At 30.6% G+C, this 25,393-nt stretch overlaps 2 protein-coding genes across 5 annotated transcripts; one reads left to right on the forward strand and one right to left on the reverse strand.

Moving 5' to 3' along the window:
* Positions 1 to 2,557: 2,557 nt before the first annotated feature.
* Positions 2,558 to 3,884, reverse strand: bigmax (helix-loop-helix-leucine zipper transcription factor bigmax). Its single transcript, XM_075311577.1, has 4 exons — positions 3,734 to 3,884; positions 3,532 to 3,669; positions 3,063 to 3,469; positions 2,558 to 2,996 (listed from the first exon to the last, which is right to left on the reverse strand). Exons 1-4 carry the CDS (start codon positions 3,747 to 3,749, stop codon positions 2,784 to 2,786), a joined length of 774 nt encoding a protein of 257 aa, XP_075167692.1. The 5' UTR covers positions 3,750 to 3,884; the 3' UTR covers positions 2,558 to 2,783.
* A 5,034-nt stretch (positions 3,885 to 8,918) lies between these two features.
* On the forward strand, positions 8,919 to 24,667 carry unk (RING finger protein unk). Of its 4 annotated transcripts, none has more exons than XM_075310956.1 (10): positions 8,919 to 9,142; positions 9,270 to 9,479; positions 10,190 to 10,609; positions 10,676 to 10,878; positions 13,638 to 13,792; positions 19,906 to 20,017; positions 20,347 to 20,472; positions 20,542 to 20,969; positions 21,035 to 21,154; positions 23,306 to 24,667. In XM_075310956.1, exons 1-10 carry the CDS (start codon positions 9,081 to 9,083, stop codon positions 23,501 to 23,503), a joined length of 2,034 nt encoding a protein of 677 aa, XP_075167071.1. In that variant the 5' UTR covers positions 8,919 to 9,080; the 3' UTR covers positions 23,504 to 24,667. The 4 variants fall into 4 exon arrangements, with proteins under 4 accessions (XP_075167071.1, XP_075167137.1, XP_075167206.1 ...); XM_075311022.1 differs by having other exon boundaries at positions 20,350 to 20,472; XM_075311091.1 differs by lacking the exons at positions 13,638 to 13,792; positions 19,906 to 20,017 and having other exon boundaries at positions 8,920 to 9,142.
* Positions 24,668 to 25,393: the final 726 nt, after the last annotated feature.

Here is a 25,393-nt window from a genome sequence, read left to right on the forward strand (position 1 = left end):
TTTAATTGTTCAACTTGAATGTAACCTGTCTACGATTAATATGGCTACAATATGGCCGAATAAGACAATTTTCAAAAAAGACAGTTGGAGATCGAGTGAAAACTACACAGAAAAAAATTTCACGAAAATGTTTCCAATTAAAATTTTAATTGAGTTTTAAAAAATATTCAATTAAAAATGTCATTGATTTAACAATTTTTTTAATTGAAACAAAAATCAATCACAGAAATTTATAGTATCAATTATTTTTTAATTGACCTTCAATTATTTTTATACCCTCCACCATAGGATGGGGGGTATATTAACTTTGTCCTTCCGTTTGTAACATATCGAAATATTGCTCTAAGACCCCATAAAGTATATATATTATGGGTCGTGGTGAAATTCTGTGTCGATCAAAGCATCTCCGTCCGTCCGTCCGGCTGTTGAAATCACGCTAACTTCCAAACGAAATAAGCTACACTCATAGAAAAAAGTCAGCTTAAAACAGCAGTCGATGTTTGCTGTTATATTTTTGTACTTCAGGGCGTGATGAACAACAATTTATAAAACCGATACTCAGATTTGAACTTCGGAGCCTCTTAGAGGAGCAAAATTCATCCGATCCGGTTGAAATTTGGTACGTGGTGTTAGTATATGGTCTGTAACAACCATGCAAAAATTGGTCTATATCGGTCAATAATTATATATAGCCCCCATATAAACCGATCCCCAGATTTTAACTCCGGAGCCTCTTGTAGTAGTAAAATTCATCCGATGCGGTTGAAATTTGTAACGGGTGCTAGTATGTGATCTCTAACAAACATGCAATAATTAGTCCATATCGGCCCATAATTATATATAGCCCCCATATAAACCGATACCCAGATTTAAACTTCGGAGCCTCTTAGAGGAGCAAAATTCATCCGATCCAGTTGAAATTTGGTACGTGGTTTTATTATATGGTATCTAACAACCATGCAAAATTTGTCCCTATCGGTCAATAAATATATATAGCCCCCATATAAACCGTTCCCCAGATTTGATCTCCGGAGCCGCTTCCAGGAGCAAAATTCATCCGATCCGGTTGAAATTTGGAACGTGGTGTTAGTATATGGCCGCTAATAACCATGCCAAAATTGGTCCTTATAGGTCTATAGTTATATATAGCCGATCCCCAATCACACAAAAATTGGTCCAAATCGGTTCATAATCATGGTTGCTATTCGAGCCAAAAATAATCTACGAAAATTTTATTTCTATAGACAATTTTGCCAAATTTTATTTCTATAGAACATTTTGTCAAAACTTTATTCCCATAGAAAATTTTGTCAAATTTTGTTTCTATAGAAATTTTTGGCAAAATTTTAGTTCTATAGAAAATTTTTTCAAAATGTTAATTCTATAGAAAATGTTGTCAACATTTTATTTCTATTGAAAATTTTGTCAAATTTTTGTTTCTATAGAAAATTTTGTCAAAATTATATATCTATAGAAAATTTTGTCAAAATTTTATTTCTATAGAAAATTTTGTCAAAATTTTATTCCTATAGATAATTTGTCAAAATTTTACGTCTATAGAAAATTTTGTCAAAATTTTATTTCTATAGAAAGTTTTGCCCAAATTTTATTTCTATAGAAAATTTTGTCCAAATTTTATTTTTTTTAGAAAATTTTGTCAAAATTTTATTTCTATAGAAAATTTTGTCAAAATTTTGTTGCTATAGAAAATTTTGTAAAAATTTTATTTCAATAGAAAATTTTCCCAAAATTTTATTTCTATAGAAAATTTTGTCCAAATTTTACTTCTATAGAAAATGTTGTCCAAACTTTATTTTGTCAACATTTTATTTCTATAGAAAATTTTGTCAAACATAATTATATACGTATTTAATCGACCTTTTTTAGTTTAATATATACCACCTTGCCATCGGCAAGTTTTACCGCAATCCAAGTAATTCGATTATGGATGACAGTCTTCAGTAGAAGTTTCTACGCAATCCATGGTGGAGGGTACATAAGCTTCGGCCTGGCCGAACTTACGGTCGTATATACTTGTTTTAATTAATACCATCATTTCTGTGATTGAAGACATTCCAATTAAAAAATTAATTGGATAAATTAATTTCGTGATTGAATCAGAAATTTTTTTGTGTGTACATAAAGTGGGGCACACTATATGCATGGGTTTTAAAATATTTGGGCCTGCAGAGTTGATTTATTAGAGAACACAGGTGTAAATACCTAAAATAAATCTGTAAAGAATTATCCATAGCAACAATTGATTTGTTTTAATGATTTATTAAAGAAGTCGTGAAAAAATTGCTATATTAGCGCGTAATTTTATTTTAATATTTACATAATTCAATGTAAATACAAACCTAAAACAATATCTACCAAAGTTTATCGTCATTCTTGTTTTTCAATTAAAATTGTAATGTACTGAGAAAAACAACAAGGAATTGTCGAAACGTTGTGCTAAATGTAATAAAACTTGTTTTTATTTTCAAACCAACATTGGTCTAATTGGCTTAATAAGCTGAACCGAACATGGTCAAATACATGATATAAAAAACGATTTCTTTTTTATTTATAACTTTTATTTATTTTTGTATACCCAAAACTATCCATGACATGAACTATATCACGTTTTGTTTTTAACAAGAAGACCCATGACAAATATCAAATTCCCCTTTTTTATGTATATTCCTAAACTTAAATGTACTATGTAACCTACGTATATATCGACATTTCAATTACAATAGAAATTCGCAAAATTAACTTATTATTGTTATTGTAATAAATCAACTAAAACCATCGCTATCTTGCTGATCCATGCTCATACTTTGCTGACTTTGCAAAGACATTTCTTGCAATGTTCTACTCAAAATATTTCTTAATATATGAGGCTTACAGTGTTCCTCCAACCAGGGAATCACGCCGGTAGTCAATTGCTTAAAGTTGTCCATAGGTATGTGCTGGAAAGTTTCAAACATTTCATCCATAACGGCTTGAAACTAAGAGATTAGAGTTTTGTTAGTTAAAAAGCTGAATGGCTATATATTTCTGTTATTTGGACTTACTACTTGAAATTTAGCTTCGTCTGTTAAACGTGCCTCTTCCGGTCCAGGATTGGCCTGTTGGTGTTGCAGCATATGTTCATAGCTGTTTTGTATTATTCTCAAGGCTATAACTTCCTTTTGAAGGGCCGCACAATCATCCTCCTGCTTCTTTTTCTGTTGATTTAAGTAACCAATGTAATCGATTGATTTTTGTAAAATTAGGGCCTTGCTTAGTTTATAACCCGAAGCTGAATCGTTTTGTTGGCAAGTTGGTACAAGTTCTTGCAGGCTATCGTAGCCCTTTTTTATTGCATCGCGACGTTTTTGTTCGGCTTGTGTGTGTGCTTCACGTCTACGTTCTTTATAGCTTAAAGTTGTTGCATTTGTTGAACCGCCACGGCAATTGTCCCCACTATCATCGTCATCATCTATCGCATTGAAATTTATTTATTACATGCATTACAGTAGTGGTGCCCATTCAATATATTACCTGTATTGTGGGGCGATGAATTTGGAGTATGAATACTACCAGCGCTGCTACAACGAGAATAGTGTTTGGAACCATCTCTAGTCTCAATCGTAACTTGATCTTGATCCATTGTTGAACCTCCTTCACCATAGTGACCACCTAGAAAAAAATAAAAGATAATATGACAGTTTGTGCTATAGTCGCCGCGCTTTGTTTATTTTACCTAGTTGCTCAGCCATTTTGAAAAAAAGACACTACCACGATGAACAACGAATGTAATTGAATCAATGTTTGCCTCAATTTCTTTTATTTACTTCTTGTCTTATGAAATCAGCTGTTTGCCATCTATGTACCTACACACAAAACACATCTAAATGAATGCGGTTGCAGTTGAAATATCCCAATAAACACAGGATGAGCGTTTTTCAACTTGACTTGAAACAGCTCATCTTCAATATATCTTCAAATTCCCAATAAACACAGGATGAGCGTTTTTCAAATGCAACAACTTTTCAGTTTGAGGGTAAATATAATTTTCAACATAAATTCAACTTGACTTGAAATAGCTCATCTTCAATACATCTTCAAATTGTTTGCGAATTACTTCCAATTTGCCAAAATGTTGACGAAATCGTTGAAAAGGTGTTGAAGATAATATGAGAAAACTTTGACAAAACACTACCCTAAAATGCAACGAAAAAAACATGTGGTTTTCAATACTTATTTGTGCAACGAAGTTCGTGGTCAATTGCAAGAAATAAAAAAATGGACAATTTTAGACAAATAACCAAATAATAGTTTATAAAAATAGGTAAGTGAAAATAAAAAATGAAACAAAACTTTAAGGAAGTCACTAAATGAATGAATTCTACGTTCTTGAAAACATTAAAAAGCTGACCGATGAAAAAATGGTGGACAACCCTGCCAACATTTTTGGAATTTGACGACACTTCTGAGAATCTCCACCACGTCGAAAACAATCGTATACGATATCAAAAACTCGTCGGAAAAGCGCCGTCACTATTGAGAAGTTGTACCACGCAAAAGTTACTACAAAAAGGTTTCGCATGAGTGCAATTATTAGGTGCCTTTATAGATCAATTTAGAACGACGCCAATAAGGGACCCTCCAAACAATCAGAAAAAGTGCATTTTAAGATAGTTGTAAAAGAATCATTGTGGTCGAGTAAAACACGTTTGTTTAGATATTTATAAATTTGTGTAAACATTTACAAATTCTTAAAAATATAACATTTATACCACTATCACATTACATTTTAAATAATTTTTGGCATTAATGATGATGTTGAGTTACAAGTAGCGAGTTACATGTTGCAGCGTCTATCAACTAGTGTTTTTATTTGATGGAAGCAGCATGTCTGTAAAATATCTGAAAAACAATCACTTTATTCCATTTGGAAAATCAAAAATTGTTCACCAATATACCTTTCGCAATTTTAAGCGTATAATCTATGTTTTCAGAACTTTATTTTCGTTTTTATTTAATTAAAATATAACAAGCTGGTTGCGCTTGGCGTTTCACAAAAAATAAAATCGTAGTAGGGATGGCAAAATACTTTCATGTACTTTTTGATGTACCTTTTCATGATGGTTGAAGTGACATTTACGAGTCTGTGGTAACGATGAGGATGAAATGGAACTTTGAAATGCTGGCAGGGAATTAACTGGAACGGCTTCAAATAATTTATAATAATTAGTACGTCAAGATGAACAATTAAATCAACACTTTAGAGAAGTAACTAAATTTAAATCTCTTTGCAGAAAACTAAAATCTTTGGATGTTACATTCTTACAAACATACCGACAAGAAAAATTTTCCAGAAACATTACAACCCAACAAACACAAGGATGAGTATTTTTCACATGTAACACCACATCAATTTGATAGTGAATTCCATCTTCAACATTAATTCAAATGGCCTTGCAAATTGCTTGCCTTCAACAAATTTTCCAATAGGTTTGAAGCATTAAAACAAAAATTAGTTTGAAAAGTTGTTGCAAATATGTTGAGAAATTGTTGCAAACGTGTTGAATTCTACTGTTGAGGGTAATGCCTGTTTTTTGTTGAGAACGCGATTTTCTCAACAATTTCTCAAATTGAATTCTAAGGTAATTCTTTGAAAGAATGTTTGAAAGTGTATTGAATATAAGCATTTCTCCAATGCTTGTGTTTATTGGGTTGTTTGGGAATTACCATAGACCTTATAATACATAGATGAGCCATGGATGTCAAACTATGTTTGACAGTTCCGAAGATTAACAGCCTATTTCTGCTATCCGAATTCTAGTCTTCGTTCGCATACAAAACGAAAAACAGCTGATTTTGGTTTCTCTAAGGGGTATCTAAACGAAAATCGAAACGAAAGTCAATGCGAACGAAGACGTAACGTAAGCTCCAAAATTGGGTTTCTCTAACTCGATTCGTTCGCATTTTGTCGAACGGAAATGTCAAAACCACTCACTTGGTAAAGACCTTTCGTTTTGTGGAAAAAGGCATTTATAAATAGGAAAAACTTAATAATTGATAAATTGATTAAAACTTTTATTATAAATATGTGATAAAAGTTAATTATATCGACCTATTTTTTCTTTATAACCGTCATAGAGACCGTTTAAGGGAAAGTCTAACACGAGCAAACACATACATTTCGAATGAAACACTCATTAAAAGGACAACTGAACTGAAATTATTGTAGAAATATGGAAATACAAATTCTTATCTCTCTACGCGGGCTAATTTGTTAAAAAAAATTATTGAGCTAAACCAAATATCAAAAGCGGGAAATGTTTGCCAAATGAACGGCGATGCCAGATTGAATTTTATGGAAAATCATTTTTAAAACGTATGGGCCTTTTTCAGGATATTGAAATAATGGAGATCTGGTAATGCTAGCATTTGACAGTAACGTAAGCCATGCGAACGAACGAAAGGAAGTTAGAGAAACCCAAATCTAGACGAAAGTGAGTGACTGCCGTTCGTTCGCAATTGTTTTCGTTCGGATATCAGAAATAGGCTGTAAGAATAAACGAGAAAAATAAGAGCATGCTTACAATCTCTTTCGTTTTCCTTTTTGTAGTTTGCCAATTTTACATAAAATTAGAACGTTTATGATGCAACAGAGGATTTATAAATAAATTAATATATTAAAAGTTCATATTTGAACAAAAAATTGTAACCAAAACCGCGAAAATACGAAATTTAATTTTGAGCAGCATTGCTCTTTACGAACAACACAAAAGCAAATGCGCGAAAATTAATGTTTGGGACTGACTTTACGAAAAAAGCAAAACGAAATGTCAGAAAATTAATTTTTGGAACTGACACATTTTTTTTTAAGACAATAGTGGATCATCTATGTATTATAAGGTCTATGGGAATTACATCCAACTTGACAAAATGTTGACGAAATCTTTGAAAAGGTGTTGAAGATAATACCCAATAAACACAAACGATTGAAAAATTCTAAATTTCAACAATTTTTCAAACATTTTTTCAAAGGATTAGAGTAATATTCAAGTTGAGAAATTGTTGAGAAATCGCGTTCTCAACAAAAAACAGACATTACCCTTAACAGTGAAATTCAACTCATTAGCAATAATATCTCAAGTGTTATCCTCAAATTGAAATGCATCGCTACTCAATAATTTGTCAAACCATTTTCGATGCGAGTCAAATTCAAAATTAACATCGTTGCAAATACTTTTCAACCTAAATTTGTATGAATGATATCCCAACTTCAAATTGAAAGTCAAAACCAAAATTCTATGAATTTTGTATAATTTATTTATTTTCATCAAAATAAAATATATAATAATACACTATACTACATAATACACTACAATACCAATTGATTAATAATAATCTTATTAAACATATCAACAAATAAGAACAAAATAAAAACAAACAACAAAACTTTAAATATCTTAAACATTATTAGTAAACACTTTTGCATTGATAATTCGTTTTCCTTCCTTTTGGTGTCATAAAACAGCATTAAAATTTATTAACATGTGTGTAATTTAAAATTAGGAACGTATTGGATCGCGTGTTAGAATTGATTTCCAGCAGAAGGAAATCACAAAATATCCATTTTAAACTGATAATAGCATATGAATTAAACTGACGATGTAATGCACATTTTCATCCAGAAGTTGTTGATTTCAACAATTTGTTGTTTTTAACAATTTTAATTGGTTGCACTTGTAATGTTTCTGGAAACTTTTTCTTGTCGATAAGCCACTCATTTTTACTTGGTCAGCTTCTTAATTATGTTTGCAAGAATTTAGCATCCAAAGACTTTAGTTTTCTGCAAAGAGATTTAGATTTAGTGACTTCTCTAAAGTGTTGATTTAATTTTTCATATTGACGTACCAATTATTATAAACTATTTGAAGCAGTTCCAGTTAATTGTCCACCATTTCTTCACCGGTCAGCTTTTTAATGTTTTCAAGAACGTAGAATCCATAATTTTAGTTTTCTGCAAAGAGATATACACAGTCTCACATAAGTTTACATACCCTTGAGGTTTTTACCTTATAACTAAACATGTTTCTTGTTGTTGTTTTTAATCCAGACTAAAAACATCTTCTTGAAAATGGACAAATACTTTGTTTTTCAAATTAATTTACAAAATCTAAAGCATATATATGCATATTTTATTATATTTTAATAATTAAAGAAAATACAATTTCTTAAACCGTATGTAAACTTGTGTAAGACTGTGTACATTTAGTGACTTCCTTAAAGTTTTATTTCATTTTTTATTTTCACTTACCCATTTTTATAAACTATTTGGTTATTTGTCTAAAATTTTCCATTTTTTTTATTTCTTGCACTTGACCACGAACTTCGTTGCACAAATAAGTATTGAAAACCACATGGTTTTTTCGTTGCATTTTAGGGTAGTGTTTTGTCAAAGTTTTCTCATATTATCTTCAACACCTTTTCAAAGATTTCGTCAACATTTTGGCAAATTGGAAGTAATTCGCAAACAACAAAGATGACCTATTTCAAGTCAAGTTGAATTTATGCTGAAAATTATATCTACCCTCAAACGGAAAAGTTGTTGTTGCATTTGAAAAACGCTCATCCTGTGTTTATTGGGTTATTTATATATAAATTTATATTTTTGTTATACAAGGAATTGTTATTTTATATTACTTGGGTATATGGTTGCTTTGTAATACATTATTGGCCAATAGGCTTTTGTATTATAAAGAATAAATAAATAAATATCGACCTATTTGTCAATTCAACCAATATTTCTACCTGCTTAACCTATCATGTACAGCCCAATTAATATCAGTGCGGGTAAAATGGGGGAATTTTCGCTAATGCTGTGTACAGAATTTCGTATAAAATATTGTGGCATCATTGTCTTTGTTGAGCGTCACTTATTTTATTTTAACAGAAAGAATTGACGTTAATAATTTTGTTGAGAAATTTAACAAATCAAAAGTGTAAAAGTGCATAAACAATTGAATTTGAAACTTATTTTTAGTTTTTCCAATAATTTGTGGCGATAAAATTATCAAAAAATCCACAAACAGATGGCGATTGAGACGAATAAACTTTTACTCTCCACACAGCAGGAGAAACCGAATCACTATACGTAAATAAAGCATATAAGAATTGTGGCAATAAAATTGTGTGTATTGATATTGAAAGTTAATTTGTTTTCCATTCTATGTGTCCCGCTGCCTGCCCGCTCCATGTCGTTGTGCTATTAACATATCCAGATATTTAAAGGAATTCCGTGTGGAACAGTGTCAATCCTTTTTACAACACAAATGCAATCAACACAGGCCCTTTGTATGCTTCAATTGGCATTTCCAAAATCAAAGACGCCGCAGACCGATAAGAAAGCGCGATGGAACTTTCAATTATAGTGCTGATAACTATTGCACAAAATATGATGAAACAACAGGCATATGTCCGGATGGCGATGAGTAAGTATCTGAATGGGAAATTGCGTATTATTTTGTGTGAAAAAAAAACATCTAAAGTGAACAAATCTGGTTGGGAAAACGGTATGTGTGTGTACATGTAGTAGGATACGGCTACGTATTTCGGTGGGTGTATGTGTTTGTGCGTTTGGGTCTTTTTTCGTATTTTCGATAGCTTTTGTGCACTTAATTTACGGTGCCCCCAAAAAATTAATCTCTAATCTCCAAGTCGGAATTGGGAGCAAATCCGCTTTGTTGCTATTTTCTAATTAATATTCAATTTCAATGAATTTGGGTGGTGCGGTACATATGCTTAGAGTTTCAAAACAACATTTGTTGATGTAGTTTGCGAAATTTGATTGTCTTGTATACCGTCTTGTTTTTGATTTCCTCTCTTGAGTCTTTTTTTTCGTTTCTTCAATGATTTACGCGTTATTTTTTTGTTTGTATTGTTTTTTTCTGTTCTCTTTTTGGTTGTTTTTCTTTGTTTACGTTATTGTGAATGAATGGATAGTAATAAGTTCAGTGTTGCCAATGTGTTATGTTAAGGGATTATTTCAGCAATTTTTCTTATGAAATAAGTGCTGAATTAATTATTTCTAGGGTCGGAACTAACTAATTGCTCAATGGAAAATTATTTAATTTATTTATTGGTGATATTTATTTATTCTTTGCTTAATTAACCAAAACTCATGTTCTGTTTTTTCCCTTAGTTGTCCATTTCTACATCGCACGGCTGGCGATACCGAGCGACGTTATCACTTACGTTACTACAAGACCTGTATGTGCGTTCATGATACAGACAGTCGTGGCTATTGTGTTAAAAATGGGCACCATTGTGCATTTGCACATGGTGCTCAGGATCAAAGGCCTCCAGTTTATGACATTAAAGAATTGGAAGCTTTGCAAAACGCAGAATTAACATTAGATGGTGCCAATGCACAAAATGCTTTAGACAAGGAAAGGAATCTTATGAATGAAGATCCAAAGTGGCAGGATACTAATTATGTTTTGGCAAATTATAAAACAGAACCATGTAAGAGACCGCCACGTTTATGTCGTCAGGGCTATGCATGTCCTCAATATCATAATAGCAAGGATAAACGTCGAAGTCCTCGAAAAGTCAAATATAGGTAAGAAAAAAAAGATACAATTTCTTCAATGCAGTTATCATTTACTAAAAAAAATTCAATTTATAGATCGACTCCATGTCCAAATGTTAAACATGGTGAGGAATGGGGTGAGCCCAGTAATTGTGAAGCCGGTGATAATTGTCCATATTGTCATACTCGTACCGAACAACAATTTCATCCAGAAATATACAAATCGACAAAATGCAACGATGTCCAACAAGCTGGTTACTGTCCACGTAGTGTTTTCTGTGCATTTGCGCATGTAGAGCGTAAGTATTGTTTTAATATATGGTCCATAGTTCTCTCCCTTCCTTTGTTTCCCTATTTGATCTCAGAAACTATTAATTGGTGTGCTTTTTTCCACAACCATTTTTATAACGGAATAGATATAGTTTAAGAACTTGCAAATCCAAAAATAGTTTTAGTCAAATTGGGGGGTTATTTATATACTATATACTCTATAAAATCTCTAAATTGTCTCACCCAAAGACATTCTAAGAATGAAAAAATGTAATCATCATCAAAAATTGAAAGATCTTAACCAATAATGTTTACAGTTATTATTAGAGAAAATTTCTTTGCGAATTTTCACATATCCAAAAATTCATACAGCAATCCCTCGATTTACGTCGCCTCGTTTGTTTCGATTTACGTCGTCAAATTTTTCGTTCCATCCAACTTCGATTTACGTCGCCATTCCATTTGCGTGGTCGAGTTTTTTTTGCCAAATTTATCAGAAACGCCGCCCATAAGTGAAATAACAGGTTGGCCCGGTCTAACAAAGAAAAACACATTTTTTTTGTCAAAATTCGTTTTTATTATTCAACATAGTTCCCTTCAAGTGCGATACAACGATTATAATGACCTTACAATTTTTTGATACCATTTTGGTAGTACTCCTTCGGTTTTGCCTCAAAATAGGCCTCAGTTTCGGCGATCACCTCCTCATTGCAGCCAAATTTTTTCCCAGCGAGAATCCTTTTGAGGTCTGAGAACAAGAAAAAGTCGCTGGGGGCCAGATCTGGAGAATACAGTGGGTGGGGAAGCAATTCGAAGCCCAATTCATGAATTTTTGCCATCGTTCTCACTGACTTGTGGCACGGTGCGTTGTCTTGGTGGAACAACACTTTTTTCTTCTTCATATGGGGCCGTTTTGACGCGATTTCGACCTTCAAACGCTCCAATAACGCCATATAATAGTCACTGTTGATGGTTTTCCCTTCTCAAGATAATCGATAAAAATTATTCCATGCGCATCCCAAAAAAACAGAGGCCATTACTTTGCCAGCGGACTTTTGAGTCTTTCCACGCTTCGGAGACGGTTCACCGGTCGCTGTTCATTCAGCCGACTGTCGATTGGACTCAGGAGTGTAGTGATGCAGCCATGTTTCATCCATTGTCACATATCGACGGAAAAACTCGGGTGTATTACGCATTAACAGCTGCAAACACCGCTCAGAATCATCAACACGTTGTTGTTGTTGGTCAAATGTGAGCTCGCGCGGCACCCATTTAGCACAGAGCTTCCGCATGTCCAAATATTGATGAATGATATGACCAACACGTTGCTTTGATATCTTTAAGGCCTCTGCTATCTCGATCAACTTCATTTTACGGTCATTCAAAATCATTTTGTGGATTTTTTTTTGATGTTTTCGAAGGTAACCACCTGTTTCGGGCGTCCACTGCGTTCACTGTCCTCCGTGCTCATTTCACGCTTGAATTTTGCAATCAATTATTGTTGATTTCCCTGGGGCAGAGTCCGGAAACTCATTATCAAGCCAAGTTTTTGCTTCCACCGTATTTTTTTCCCTTCAGAAAACAGTATTTTATCAAAACACGAAATTCCTTTTTTCCATTTGTTCACAATAAGAAAAGTTGCTTCACAAAAGACGCTCTATCTCACAAACTAATTGACTTACAGACGTCAAATTTTGATGCGAATCATTTGAAGGTTGTTACTATATAAAAATAATATGCATTTAATACTAGCGACGCCATCTATGTGTCAGACCGGAGACTTATCAGCCAACCTACCAATGATGATGACATCGAAACATTTATTTCTGAAATTCTTACCGAAAATTCGTCAAATTCTCATTGTTATTGCATATATAAAGCAATTGTCGAAGAGACGATGTTTTTTATATGTATACAAGTAACGGTTTTTCTTTTGTTTATGAACTTAATTTTTGAACCCTGATATTTTTGAGTAATGAACTGTTATATGTATGAGCAATTTTTAATTCGGTTTATGTCGTTTCGATTAACGTCGTCAAATTCCGGAACCGGGAGCCACCGTGGTGCAATGGTTAGCATGACCGCCTTGCATACACAAGGTCGTGGGTTCGATTCCTGCTACGACCGAACACCAAAAAGTTTTTCAGTGGTGGATTATCCCACCTCAGTAATGCTGGTGACATTTCTGAGGGTTTCAAAGCTTCTCTAAGTGGCTTCACTGGAATGTGGAACGCCGTTCGGACTCGGATATAAAAAAGAAGGTCCCTTGTCATTGCGCTTAACATGGAATCGGGCAGCACTCAGTGATAAGAGAGAAATTCACCACTGTGGTATCACAATAGACTGAATAGTCTAAGTGAGCCTGATACATCGGGCTGCCACATAACCTAACCTAACCTAATTCCGGAACCAATCACGACGTAAATCGAGGGATTACTGTACATTTTTGAATTTATGTATGAATGAATTTTAATTGATTAAATTTGAATTTGAATTTACGATGATATAATTACGTTTTTTTTGCATAAGTATAAACACGTTTAAATTTTTGTTGTGTTTTCTTATTTTTTTTTTTTTTCATTCTTTTATTTGTAAACTAATCGAAAAATATCTTTACGCTTTACATACGGTTTATTAATTTTCGATGATATTTAATTTCTTTTCTAAATTAAAAACCGTAAACAATGTTAACCATCATCCAAAACCAATGTTTGATTAAACTGTAAAAACAAACTCGTTCTCGTCTCCATTTACTCCAAACAACCACTGTTTTTCAATGACCTTATAGCGTACATTGTTACTGAGGAGAAGTCCCGCGATTTAGATGCAATTACAACAAATTTAGCTCTAAGTGATTTAATATCAAATGCTTTGCCTGATATCAAGCCTAAGGATGCGTCCAACAACAAAACCGGATCAGGACTTATGACAATTGGCGAAAATGTATGTATTCCATTCAAATTGAAATTGAGCAACTATAATTCCCTATAAACAAAAATCACAATTTGTTCTATATATACATGATATCTACCTATATATATATATAGTTGGTATACATATAATACTTCCTCTCTTCTCCCTGCAATAAAAACTAAATAGACACATTTAACACATAAAGTGAACACAATACTATGTATATATGTACTAGTTATTTTACATTAGCTTTCTACACCATTTCTGCTTTATTACCTACATCAGTCACAGCTTTGTTTTTATTGGGCTTATCTTTCTAAAATTATTCCAACTTCAATTTCGACCAATATGGCTTGGAGCTTTTTTTTAGTAGTATATAGAGTAATCACTTTAGTTATATGGTTATTTTTCATTTATTTTGGACATAAAAAATTTCTACAACAGTCTAGAACATTTCTACAACAGTCGACGAGAAATCTTAAAAAAAACGAACACACAATAAGGTCGATATTTTTCTAAATAGATCCCGGAAGATATTTACATGAAATCACATTATGTACCTTGAAGTCTACTTGCCTTTATTAAAAATTTTGATAAGACAATCGCCCTGTTGTGGTATACGAATTCGCAAAATGCTCATACCAACATATTTTCGGAGGGGTAAAAAATACAATTAGAACATTGCAAACACATAATTTTCAATTTTTCGAATTCTAAAGCCTGAGGCGGTACAGTAGGTAACGGATATAAGAAAATCAGAAAACCCCTAATTTTTTTCTAATATGCGTTTTTTCATATAGGGATAATATATTGTTACAAGAAAAAGTTTCTTTTAAGCATACATATGGATATAAGAAAATTTTTTCTTATAGAAATACTCGTGTATCGTTTTTGGAAAGAAAGTAAAAAAATCATTTTATAGTTCTATAAAATAATTTTTTCATTTATAGTTTTTATAAAAAACAAGTAAGAAAAGTCTATCGGGCGAAATATATATATGGAAGCTATATCTATATCTGGGGAGCCACCGTGGTGCAATGGTTAAAAATATGCCCGTGAGCCACCTAACCTAACCTAGCCTAACCTAACCTATATCTAAATCTGAACCGATTTCAATCAAATTTGGCACACATGACTATACTACCAATTGTACTCCTTGTGCAAAATTTCAAGCTAATCGGGATAAAACTCTGGCTTCTGGGTCCATATAAGTGCATATCGGGCGAAAGATATATATGGGAGCTATATCTAAATCTGAATCGATTTCAGCCAAATTTGGCACGCATAGCTACAATGCTAAATCTACTACCTGTGCAAAATTTCAACCAAATTGGGCCAAAACTCTGGCATTTAGGACCATATAAGTCCATATCGGGCGAAAGATATATATGGGAGCTATATCTAAATCTGAACCGATTTCAATAAAATTTTGCACACTTGACTATACTACTAATTGTACTCCTAGTGAAAAATTTCGGCCAAAATCTGGCTTCTGGGGCCATACAAGTCCATATCGGGCGAAAGATATATATGGAAGCTATATCTAAATCTGAACCGATTTCAATCAAATTTTGCACACTTGACTATACGACTAAGTGTTATGTTTGTACAAAATTTCAAGCAAATCGGTATAAAACTCTGGCTGCTGGGTCCATATTAGTGCATATCGGGCGAAAGATATATATGGGAGCTATATCTAAATCTGAACCGATTTCTTCAAAAATCAATAGGGTTCTAGTCTGACCCAAATTAGGAACATGTGCAAAATTTGAAGGCGATTGGACTTAAATTGCGACCTAGACTTTGATCACAAAAATGTGTTCACAGACAGACGGACGGACGGACAGACGGACATGTTTATATCGACTCAGGGACCCACCCTGAGCATTATTGCCAAAGACACCATGTGTCTATCTCGTCTCCTTCTGGGTGTTACAAACATATCCACTAACTTATAGTGCCCTGTTCCACAGTGTGGCGCAGAGTATAAAAATATATTTGTCAAGACGATAGCCTAATATGCTAGTTGCTGTTTGTTACACATTTATTATAATTTGTAATTATAATAGAGATTTTAATAAATAAATAAAATAATTATTTATTATATTAGATCGTCAGTTGATTAGCAGGATTTACAATATAACCACAAAAATAATTAAATTTTCTTATAGGAGCTATTTTTTTTTTTAATAGAATTTTCATCTATCTTGATTATGAAATTGTTCTTTTATCCGTTTTTTCTTATAAAAATGTTTCTTATACGAAACATTTTTCCTACCAAAAAATACCAAAAAGACATTTGCATAAAAATATTTGCGATAAAATTTTCTTATATGCGTTTTTTTCTTACATGAGATGTACTTATATCCGTTATCTAGTGTATTTGGTTGGTGATGTAGCATTTTTAAGTTAGTGTTGATTTCGTTCTGGCTTCATTGCACACAATCTTTGTGAGATCATTTATGCAATACTTTTTATATTGGCCGGATTATAAAGGGCTATAGAAAATAAAAAAAAACACAGTTTAGAAAAATTAATGAAATATGTATTTTATGCAAATGGTGATCGCGACTGGGCCTCAAATGGTCTATCGGCTTATTCCAATTTTGACATACTCTTTGCAACATTTCGGCTGGTATCTCACGAATAAATGTCTTCCAATGAAGCGGTCTTAACTGCATAGACATGAGTGTAAGAAGATCTAGACGCCCAATTGACCACTCCCGAACGTGAAATAAAATGTTCACCGAACTCTCTCAATATCTTCATTGTTACCTGTGCTGTGTGGCATGTGTATGTCTGGCATGTCAAGTTTTTGCATTTTGGGCGAAAAAAGAAAAAATTGGATGTCATCTCACGGTAATGTTCACTATTCACACTATTCACGGTAATGTTCACTATTTACGTTACGATTCGTATTATCTTTGTAGGAAAATATTGGTAATATTAAAATGAAAGCAAAATTTTGAGATGTGTGAAGTCCATACCTCCAGAATTTTAGGTATTCGATATATTTGAAAGGTTCAATTTAGAATAACTTTTATATCCAAATTGTATATAAAAAATGTTGACAAAATTATCTATAGATATAAAATTTTGTTTAAATTTTCTATAGAAATAAAATTTTAACAAAAGTGTCTATAAAAATAAGTTTTTTACAAAATTTTCTATAGAAATAAAATTTTGACAAAATTTTCTATAGAAATATAATTTTGTGAAAATTTTCTATTGAAATAAAGTGTTGAAAAAATTTTCTATTGAAATAAAATTTTGACAAAATTTTCTAAGAAATAAAATGTTCACAAAATTTTCTATAGAAATAAAATTTTGGGAAAATTTTCTATTGAATACAAATTTTGGGAAAATTTTCTATTGAAATAAAATTTTGACAAAATTTTGTATAGAAATAATATTTTGACAAAATTTTCTATAGAAATAAAATTTTGACAAAATTTTCTACAGAAATAGAATTTTGCCAAAATTTTCTATAGAAATAAAATTTTGACAAAATTTTCTACAGAAATAGAATTTTGACGAAATTTTCTGTAGAAATAAATTTTTTATAAAATTTTCTATAGAAATAAAGTTTTGGGAAAATTTTCCATAGAAATAAAATTTTGGGAATATTTTCCATTGAAATAAAATTTTGACAACATTTTCTATAGAAATAAAATTTTGGGAAAATTTTCTATTGAAACAAAATTTTGACAAAATTTTGATCAAATTTTCTATAGAAATAAAATTTTGACAAAATTTTCTATAGAAATAACATTTTGACAAAATTTTCCATAGAAAAAAAAATTTTGACAAAATTTTCCATAGAAAAAAAATTTTGACAAAATTTTCTATAGAAATAAAATTTTGACAAATTTTTCTATATAAATAAAATTTTAGCAAAATTTTCTATAGGCATAAAATTTTGATAAAATTTTTTATAGACATAAAATTTTGACAAAATTTTCTATAGAAATAAAATTTTGACAAAATTTTCAATAGAAATATAATTTTGGGAAAATTTTCTATTGAAATAAAATGTTGAAAAAAATTTCTATTGAAATAAAATTTTGACAAAATTTTCTGTAGAAATAAAATTTTGACAAAATTTTCTATTGAAATAAAATTTTGACAAAATTTTCTATTGAAATAAAATTTTGACAAAATTTTCTAAGAAATAAAATTTTGGGAAAATTTTCTATTGAATAAAATTTTTGGGGAAATTTTCTATTGAAATAAAATTTTGACAAAATTTTGTATAGAAATAACATTTTGACAAAATTTTCTATAGAAATAAAATTTTGATAAAATTTTCTACAGAAATAGAATTTTGACAAAATTTTCTATAGAAATAAAATTTTGACAAAATTTTCTACAGAAATAGAATTTTGACAAAATTTTCTATTGTAATAAAATTTTGACAAAATTTTGTATAGAAATAACATTTTGACAAAATTTTCTATAGAAATAAAATTTTGACAAAATTTTCTACAGAAATAGAATTTTGACCAAATTTTCTATAGAAATAAAATTTTGACAAAATTTTCTACATAAATAGAATTTTGACAAAATTTTCTGTAGAAATAAAATTTTGATAAAATTTTCTATAGAAATAAAATTTTGGGAAAATTTTCCATAGAAATAAAATTTTGACAAAATTTTCTATAGAAATAAAATTTCTATAGAAGTAAAATTTTGCAAAATAAATGTTTTTTTTTGTTTTTGTTTTTTGTTCCGAATTACAGAATTGTCCAAAATTGACAATTCTGTAATTCATGTACCCCCATTGCAAGCGTTGTTCGTTTGTACGACTGATTAAATTATAGACCAAACTGAATGTGTTTGGCAATGAAATAAATAATAAATTATATAGGAAAAATAGAACGCTGTTACAACTAGTCAGACATATAGGTTAGGTTAGGTTTGTTTATGGAGGATGACACGAATCCGTGCAAAGCGGATTTATGTCCATTTAGTTGATCCAAACTTCTAACGGGATAATCCCATCATACTATAAAAAGTCCTTGAGATCTGTCTCCTTCAAAGGCCTTGATGAAAGCGAGAATACTTCTAAGGCTGTATTTCGCAAATCGGTCATACATAGTCTGAAAGAATCTTGTTTTTTTCTGAAAGATAATTCTGGACACTGGCACAGAAAATGGAATGAATACCATATACAAATACAATTAATTCGTTAGATTCCTCCCATGTGTTTTTCCAGAGTATTGTGTCCTGTTATGATGCCTATTAACGGCCTCACCTCTCCTCTCTTTGCATCGACACTAGAATTTCAGAGTACCTACTATTTTTATCGTGCAATATTCGTTTTGTTTCTCCACAGCCCGAAGAAGAAACCCAATGTCGCTTCCATAAGTCGTCATATTTGCCATTGATGTCCAAGTACTCAGAACAGTGTTATGCTGTTTTGTGACTGACTATCTTCGACCTTATGTTTGTATTGCCCAGGGCCTTTATTTCTTCGCCTTTTTACATGGTTTTAACTGCCATGCGGCGATGTTTTACTTTTGTTACTTTTATAATTTTTTTTAAATGCGACATTTTTACCATGACTTGGTACTTTAAACGGTATGTCATAATCGCTATGATTCTCCCTGCAGTTTCCTTGGAACAGAGAAATTGTCTATGCGTATCCCAAAATAAAGAATTCATAATCTTGCTATGTCCGTAGAATTCCCGCTATTTTCAAGAGACCTCTTACATTTATATATTAATGCCCATATTCATAATAATATACTGACAGTTTATCGAAGGAATTTGTATGGTAATAGTAGGTTTAAAGTTTACATTAACTTTTATGAATATGAGGTTACATATTCAATGGTTTAGTATCTACACTTTATACCACCCACGTATATTAGGTTCCACCGCACTTTCATCTTCCAATATTTCATTTTATCTTACTTTCACTTTTGTATAAGCAACACTTTCTTTGTGTTAACTTACATATGTACTTCCGAAACACACATTGCGCCAAAAACAAACCACCATACACAACCAGCAACAAAAACAACATTGAACTTCAAAGTATACTATGTGATTTTTATTATAACATTTCTGCTAAAAAAACCTATTTCTTTAGATACAATCATTTACATGTTTATCATCTTGTTTACCACGTTCTTTTGTAGTTATTGAATATTGATGGTAATGATTCAGCCAATAATATGTTGGTAAATGCTTTGGAGAAATCCGCTAATCAGGGCAAATTTTTAAACTTCTCATTGCCAATGGACAGAATTTGTGAGTATATTTCTACGAGTTTATCAAGTAGTATTGTATGTATTTTATGTTTGTTATTCGAAAAAAATAAAAAAAAAAGATATCAGTTATATTAAATTATTAATAAAGATATATGGTTGTGGATAAATTGCAAAATCAGATGTTGGGGAAATCATTAAATTAAAACCAAAAAACATACACCCGTGAAATTGTATGTAGAATTTGCTCTAAAGTGGCCTTTTTTGCATACGATTTCTATGATGTGGTGAACAGCATTAAAAACCAAAGAAATAAAAATTATTTCAAGTTCGTTTACTCAGCTTAAATAACTTTTGTTATTATATTAACAGCAGCTTGCTCCATTGACGAGCAACGTGATAATGCTCTCTCGGCCAGTTTAGCTAATAGCAGTCTCATAACCAGGTCTTCAGCTCCCATTAACATTCCAAATTCGGCCCTAAGTAACTCAATTAATGGTAACACACATTAAAATACCTACTAGCGAATTAAACGAATCCTACTAATGCTTTGAGATTTCTTTGCAGATTTTAATTCAAGCGGTTTTGCTGTTAACATTCCGTATAGTCCCACCAATCATACTGGTGGTGGCCTTTTCAATGTCCAGGATGCTTTTAATTATGGCGGCTCTAGTAAACTGAGCAACTCTTTGAGTGCGGCCAATCAAAACGATTGCAGTAATAATTTCTTCTTTCCTTCACACATTATATCGCCCGGTTTTAATGATGGCCTCTCCATAAGTCCGTCGCTGCGACTTTCTGAATTGAATGCCATGCCCGATGATTTGAATAGTGGTTCTCTGGGCAACAGTTTAACCACCAATAAGAATGCATTTTCTTTGCAATCGCTACACACACAAAATAATGGTGATGTCAATCGCATGACATTAGAATTGATGACAACCAAGTCGCAACTAATAAAATTATCATCACGTATGGAAGATATTTCCCGCAAGGTATGTTTATGCTGTAAGGCTTATTGTTTCATTTTTAAAGAATTTAAATGATTTTCCTATTGCAGCTAACAGTGGCCAAACAGGAAGCTATGGAATGGAAAGATCGTTATGAAACAGCACAAATACAAATGAATTTATCTTCAGAGTTGAGAAATCTTTCGATACAAAAATTGAAACATTTACAGGTAAATTCGATTTTATTATACCGATATGTAAGACTAGATTTTTTCTACCGGAAAATTAATGGATAATTTCTTTCCAAACAAAATTTCCGCAAAATTTAATTTATTTAGGAAATTTCGTTGAAATTTACTTTCTATAGGAAATTTCGTTGAAATTTACCTTCTATAGGAAATTTCGCTGAAATTTACTTTCTATAGGAAATTTCGACGAAATTTACTTTCTATAGGAAATTTCGACGAAATTTACTTTCTATAGGAAATTTCGTTGAAATTTACTTTCTATAGGAAATTTCGTTGAAATTTACTTTCTATAGGAAATTTCGACGAAATTTACTTTCTATAGGAAATTTCGACGAAATTTACTTTCTATAGGAAGTTTTGTCGAAATTTAATTTCTATAGCAAATTTCGTTGAAATGTACTTTCTATAGGAAATTTCGTTGAAATTTACATTCTATAGGAAATTTCTTCGAAATTTCTATGGGAAATTTCGTTGCAATTTACTTTCTTTGGGAAATTTCGTTGAAATTTACTTTCTGCGGGAAATTTTGTCGAAATTTACTTTCTATATGAAATTTTGTCGAAATTTACTTTCTATGGAAAATTTAGTCGAAATTTACTTTCTGTAGGAAATTTCGTTGAAATTTTCTATGTATAGGAAATTTCGTTGAAATGTACTTTCTATAGGAAATTTCGTTGAAATTTGCTTTCTATAAGAAATTTCGTTGAAATTTTCTTTCTATGGGTAATTTCGTCAAAATTTCCTTTCTATAGGAAATTTCGTCCAAATTTAATATTAATTTAATTTATTTATTTTCATATGTAACTAAGACTTACAAAGGCCTTATACTTTCTATAGGAAATTTTGTCGAAATTTACTTTCTATATGAAATTTTGCGAAATTTACTTTCTACAAGAAATTTCGTTGAAATTTTCTTTCAATAGGAAATTTCGTTGAAATGTACTTTCTATAAGAAATTTCGTTGAAATTTACTTTCTATAGGAAATTTCGTTGAAATTTACTTTCTATAGGAAATTTCGAGGAATTTTACTTTCTATAGGAAATTTCTTTGAAATTTAATTTCTTTAGCAAATTTCGCTGAAATTTAATTTCTATAGCAAATTTCGCCGAAATTTAATTTCTATAGCAAATTTCGTTGAAATTTACTTTCTATAGGAAATTTCGTTGAAATTTAGTTTCTATAGGAAATTTTTTCGAAATTTACTTTTTATAAGAAATTTCTTCGAAATTTACTTTTTATAGGAAATTTCTTCGAAATTTACTTTTTATAGGAAATTTCGTTGAAATTTACATTCTATGGGAAATTTCGTTGAAATTTACTATCTATAGGAAATTTTGTGGAAATTTACTTTCTATAGGAAATTTCATCGACATTTACTTTTCATAGGAAATTTCGTTGAAATTTACTTTCTATAGGAAATTTCGTTGAAATTTACTTTCTATAGGAAATTTAATCAAAATGTACTTTCTATAGGAAATTTCGTTGAAATTTACTTTCTATAAGAAATTTCGTTGAAATTTTCTTTCTATGGGTAATTTCGTCAAAATTTCCATTCTATAGGAAATTTCGTCCAAATTTAATTTTAATTTAATTTATTTATATTCATATGTAACTAAGCCTTACAAATGCCTTATACTTTCAATAGGAAATTTCGTCGAAATTTACTTTCTATAGGAAATTTCGTCGAAATTTACTTTCTATAGGAAATTTAATCAAAATGTACTTTCTATGGGAAATTTCGTTGAAATTTACTTTCTATAGGAAATTTCGTTGAAATTTTCTTTCTATGGGTAATTTCGTCAAAATTTACTTTCTATAGGAAATTTCGTCCTAATTTACTTTCTATAGGAAATTTTGTCGAAATTTACTTTCTATATGAAATTTTGCGAAATTTACTTTCTATAGGAAATTTTGTCGAAATTTACTTTCTATAGGAAATTTCGTCGAAATTTACTCTATAGGAAATTTCGTTGAAATTTACTTTCTATAGGAGATATCGTCAAAATTTACATTCTATACGAAATTTCGTCGAAATTTTCTTTCTATAGGAAATTTTGGCGAAATATATTCGTTTGACAGGTTTTGCATTTTTCTTTATTAATGTTACATTATTTCCTTTTGAATATTTTCAGACAAAATTACGTACCGATTTGGAGGATGTGGAAAAAGTTTTATATCTTGAAAATGCCAAGAAATGTATGAAATGTGAAGAAAACAATCGTACGGTTACATTAGAACCCTGTAACCATTTTATTCTATGCGATAATTGTGCAACATCGGTGACTGAATGTCCCTATTGCCAAATGACAGTGACGACAACTCATACCTAGGTGATGTGAATATGAAATATGTAAGTGAAATGTATAAACTGAATAATCCGCCACAGAGATGAAGGCATTTCTACAACAATGCCAACGGCTGGATACCGAAAACACAATGACAACAAACACACACACACACACATATTGAAAAAGAAAAAGAGGAAAAAAAGGAAACAAACTATACAAATATTAATTTGATTTTTTAATCATATTCCCTAACTTGATGAAGAAAAATAATGAAAAAACAACCTCGTATTAACTCTATGAAGTATACATACACATCTATTTTTTATTGTATATGCTATAAAATATAACAAGTCTTGTAGGAAGTCTATTTTTTTACTAAATGTTTTACGTTTATAAACAATTTTTTTGTATTGTATGTACTATTAACAGTGATATAGAAACAGAAAACAAATACTTTTGTATTTAGTTAATGGATGACAGAATTTTGCAAATTAACACAGTATAGGAAAATGAACCAATTATAACTATGAAATCATATTTCAGTTTCCATTTTGTTAGATTTAAACAAACAAAAACAAAAACAGAAACCCCCATTTTTTTTCTTTATAAAGAATTTATTTCGTTTTTCTTTCGAGTATTTCCGCTTGTATGTATAGTTAGTTACACCTCCATTGGGTGTTTAATTTCAATTGAATGTATGCTTGTTTATAACAAAAATATGAAAAACTAAAGTTTTTCCTTTATAATTTTTTTAATAATATAATTTTTAAAATTTTTTATTGTATGTATATTTAAGTTCCTTTCTCTTTTGGAGACAATTATAGATTGATATAAAAATATTTACATACACACACACAAATATAGAGATACACATATAAAGTGTAAAAAAATTAACAAAATATTAAAAACAACACAACAGTAAAGAACAATAAATAATTAATGCTTTTTATTATTATAATAATTATGAAAATAAAAATTATAAATGTATATGTATATTAAAACAAATTAAAAAAAAAAAAACAAAAAGAAAATTTAAATTCTAAAAACCGTAAACTATGAAACTAAACCACCACACAAAAAAATAATAAGAAATACAGAGGCAAGATTGTATTGTTATAATTAAAGCGGGAAATATCCAAACTACAAACTATTATCTAGGCAAATCAAGTTCTTACATTAAATAAATAGATTTTGTTTGCAAAGTTATTTTTTATTGTAATTTAAAGCTGAGAATTATGGCAGCGAGAACCACCACATTGACTGAAAATTTTTACAAGACACACCGATACCGAATAACAGTTTTATTTTTTTCTCTTAATAACACACAGTGAACTAATGTAAATACCCGCATTAATACTAACTTAGATATCATATTATACAATATATCCCTTTTGGATAGACGAGATTTAATTTTTTTTAGAATCTTATACATGGTGCTTAGCTTGGGTTTGAAATTTCGAATATTATATTTTAATAAAAAATTATTGAGATATATACCAAACGAACAAAATTCGTATTCCAAACTTTTTGTTTAATTCTGTAGGAAATTTTTCAGCGAAATTTTGTTTTCTATAGGAAATTTCGGCGAAATTTAATTTCTATTGGAAACTTTGTCGAAATTTAATCTCTCTATAGGAAATTTCGTCGAGATTTATTTTCTATAGGAAATGTTGTCGAAATTTTCTTCCTATAGGAAATTTAGTCCAAATTTACTTTCTATAAGAAATTTCTTCGTAATGCACTTATATAAGAAATTTCGTCGACATTTTCTTTTATAAGAAATTTCGTCGAAATTTTCTTTTTATAGAAAAGTACGTCTAAGTTTACTTTCTATAACAAAATTTCATCGAAATTTGCTTTCTATCGGAAATTTTCTCGGAATTTTCTCTCTACAAGTAATTTCGTCGAAATTATCTTTCTATAGGAAATTTC

The sequence above is a fragment of the Haematobia irritans genome, chromosome 1 (genome assembly GCF_050003625.1).
Source record: "Haematobia irritans isolate KBUSLIRL chromosome 1, ASM5000362v1, whole genome shotgun sequence".
Classification (NCBI taxonomy): Eukaryota; Metazoa; Arthropoda; class Insecta; order Diptera; family Muscidae; genus Haematobia; species Haematobia irritans.

Excerpts from the sequence above, each read along its gene's own strand:
- bigmax (XM_075311577.1), bottom strand. Across the intron at positions 3,470-3,531 it reads TTCATCGCCCCACAATACAG|ATGATGACGATGATAGTGGG; the intron begins GTAATATATTGA and ends TCAATGCGATAG. Across the intron at positions 2,997-3,062 it reads ACGAAGCTAAATTTCAAGTA|TTTCAAGCCGTTATGGATGA; the intron begins GTAAGTCCAAAT and ends CTAATCTCTTAG.
- unk (XM_075310956.1), top strand. The coding sequence starts at position 9,081 with ATGGCGATTGAGACGAATAAACTTTTACTCTCCACACAGCAGGAGAAA. Across the intron at positions 10,610-10,675 it reads CCTCGAAAAGTCAAATATAG|ATCGACTCCATGTCCAAATG; the intron begins GTAAGAAAAAAA and ends TTCAATTTATAG. Across the intron at positions 10,879-13,637 it reads TGCATTTGCGCATGTAGAGC|CGTACATTGTTACTGAGGAG; the intron begins GTAAGTATTGTT and ends ATGACCTTATAG.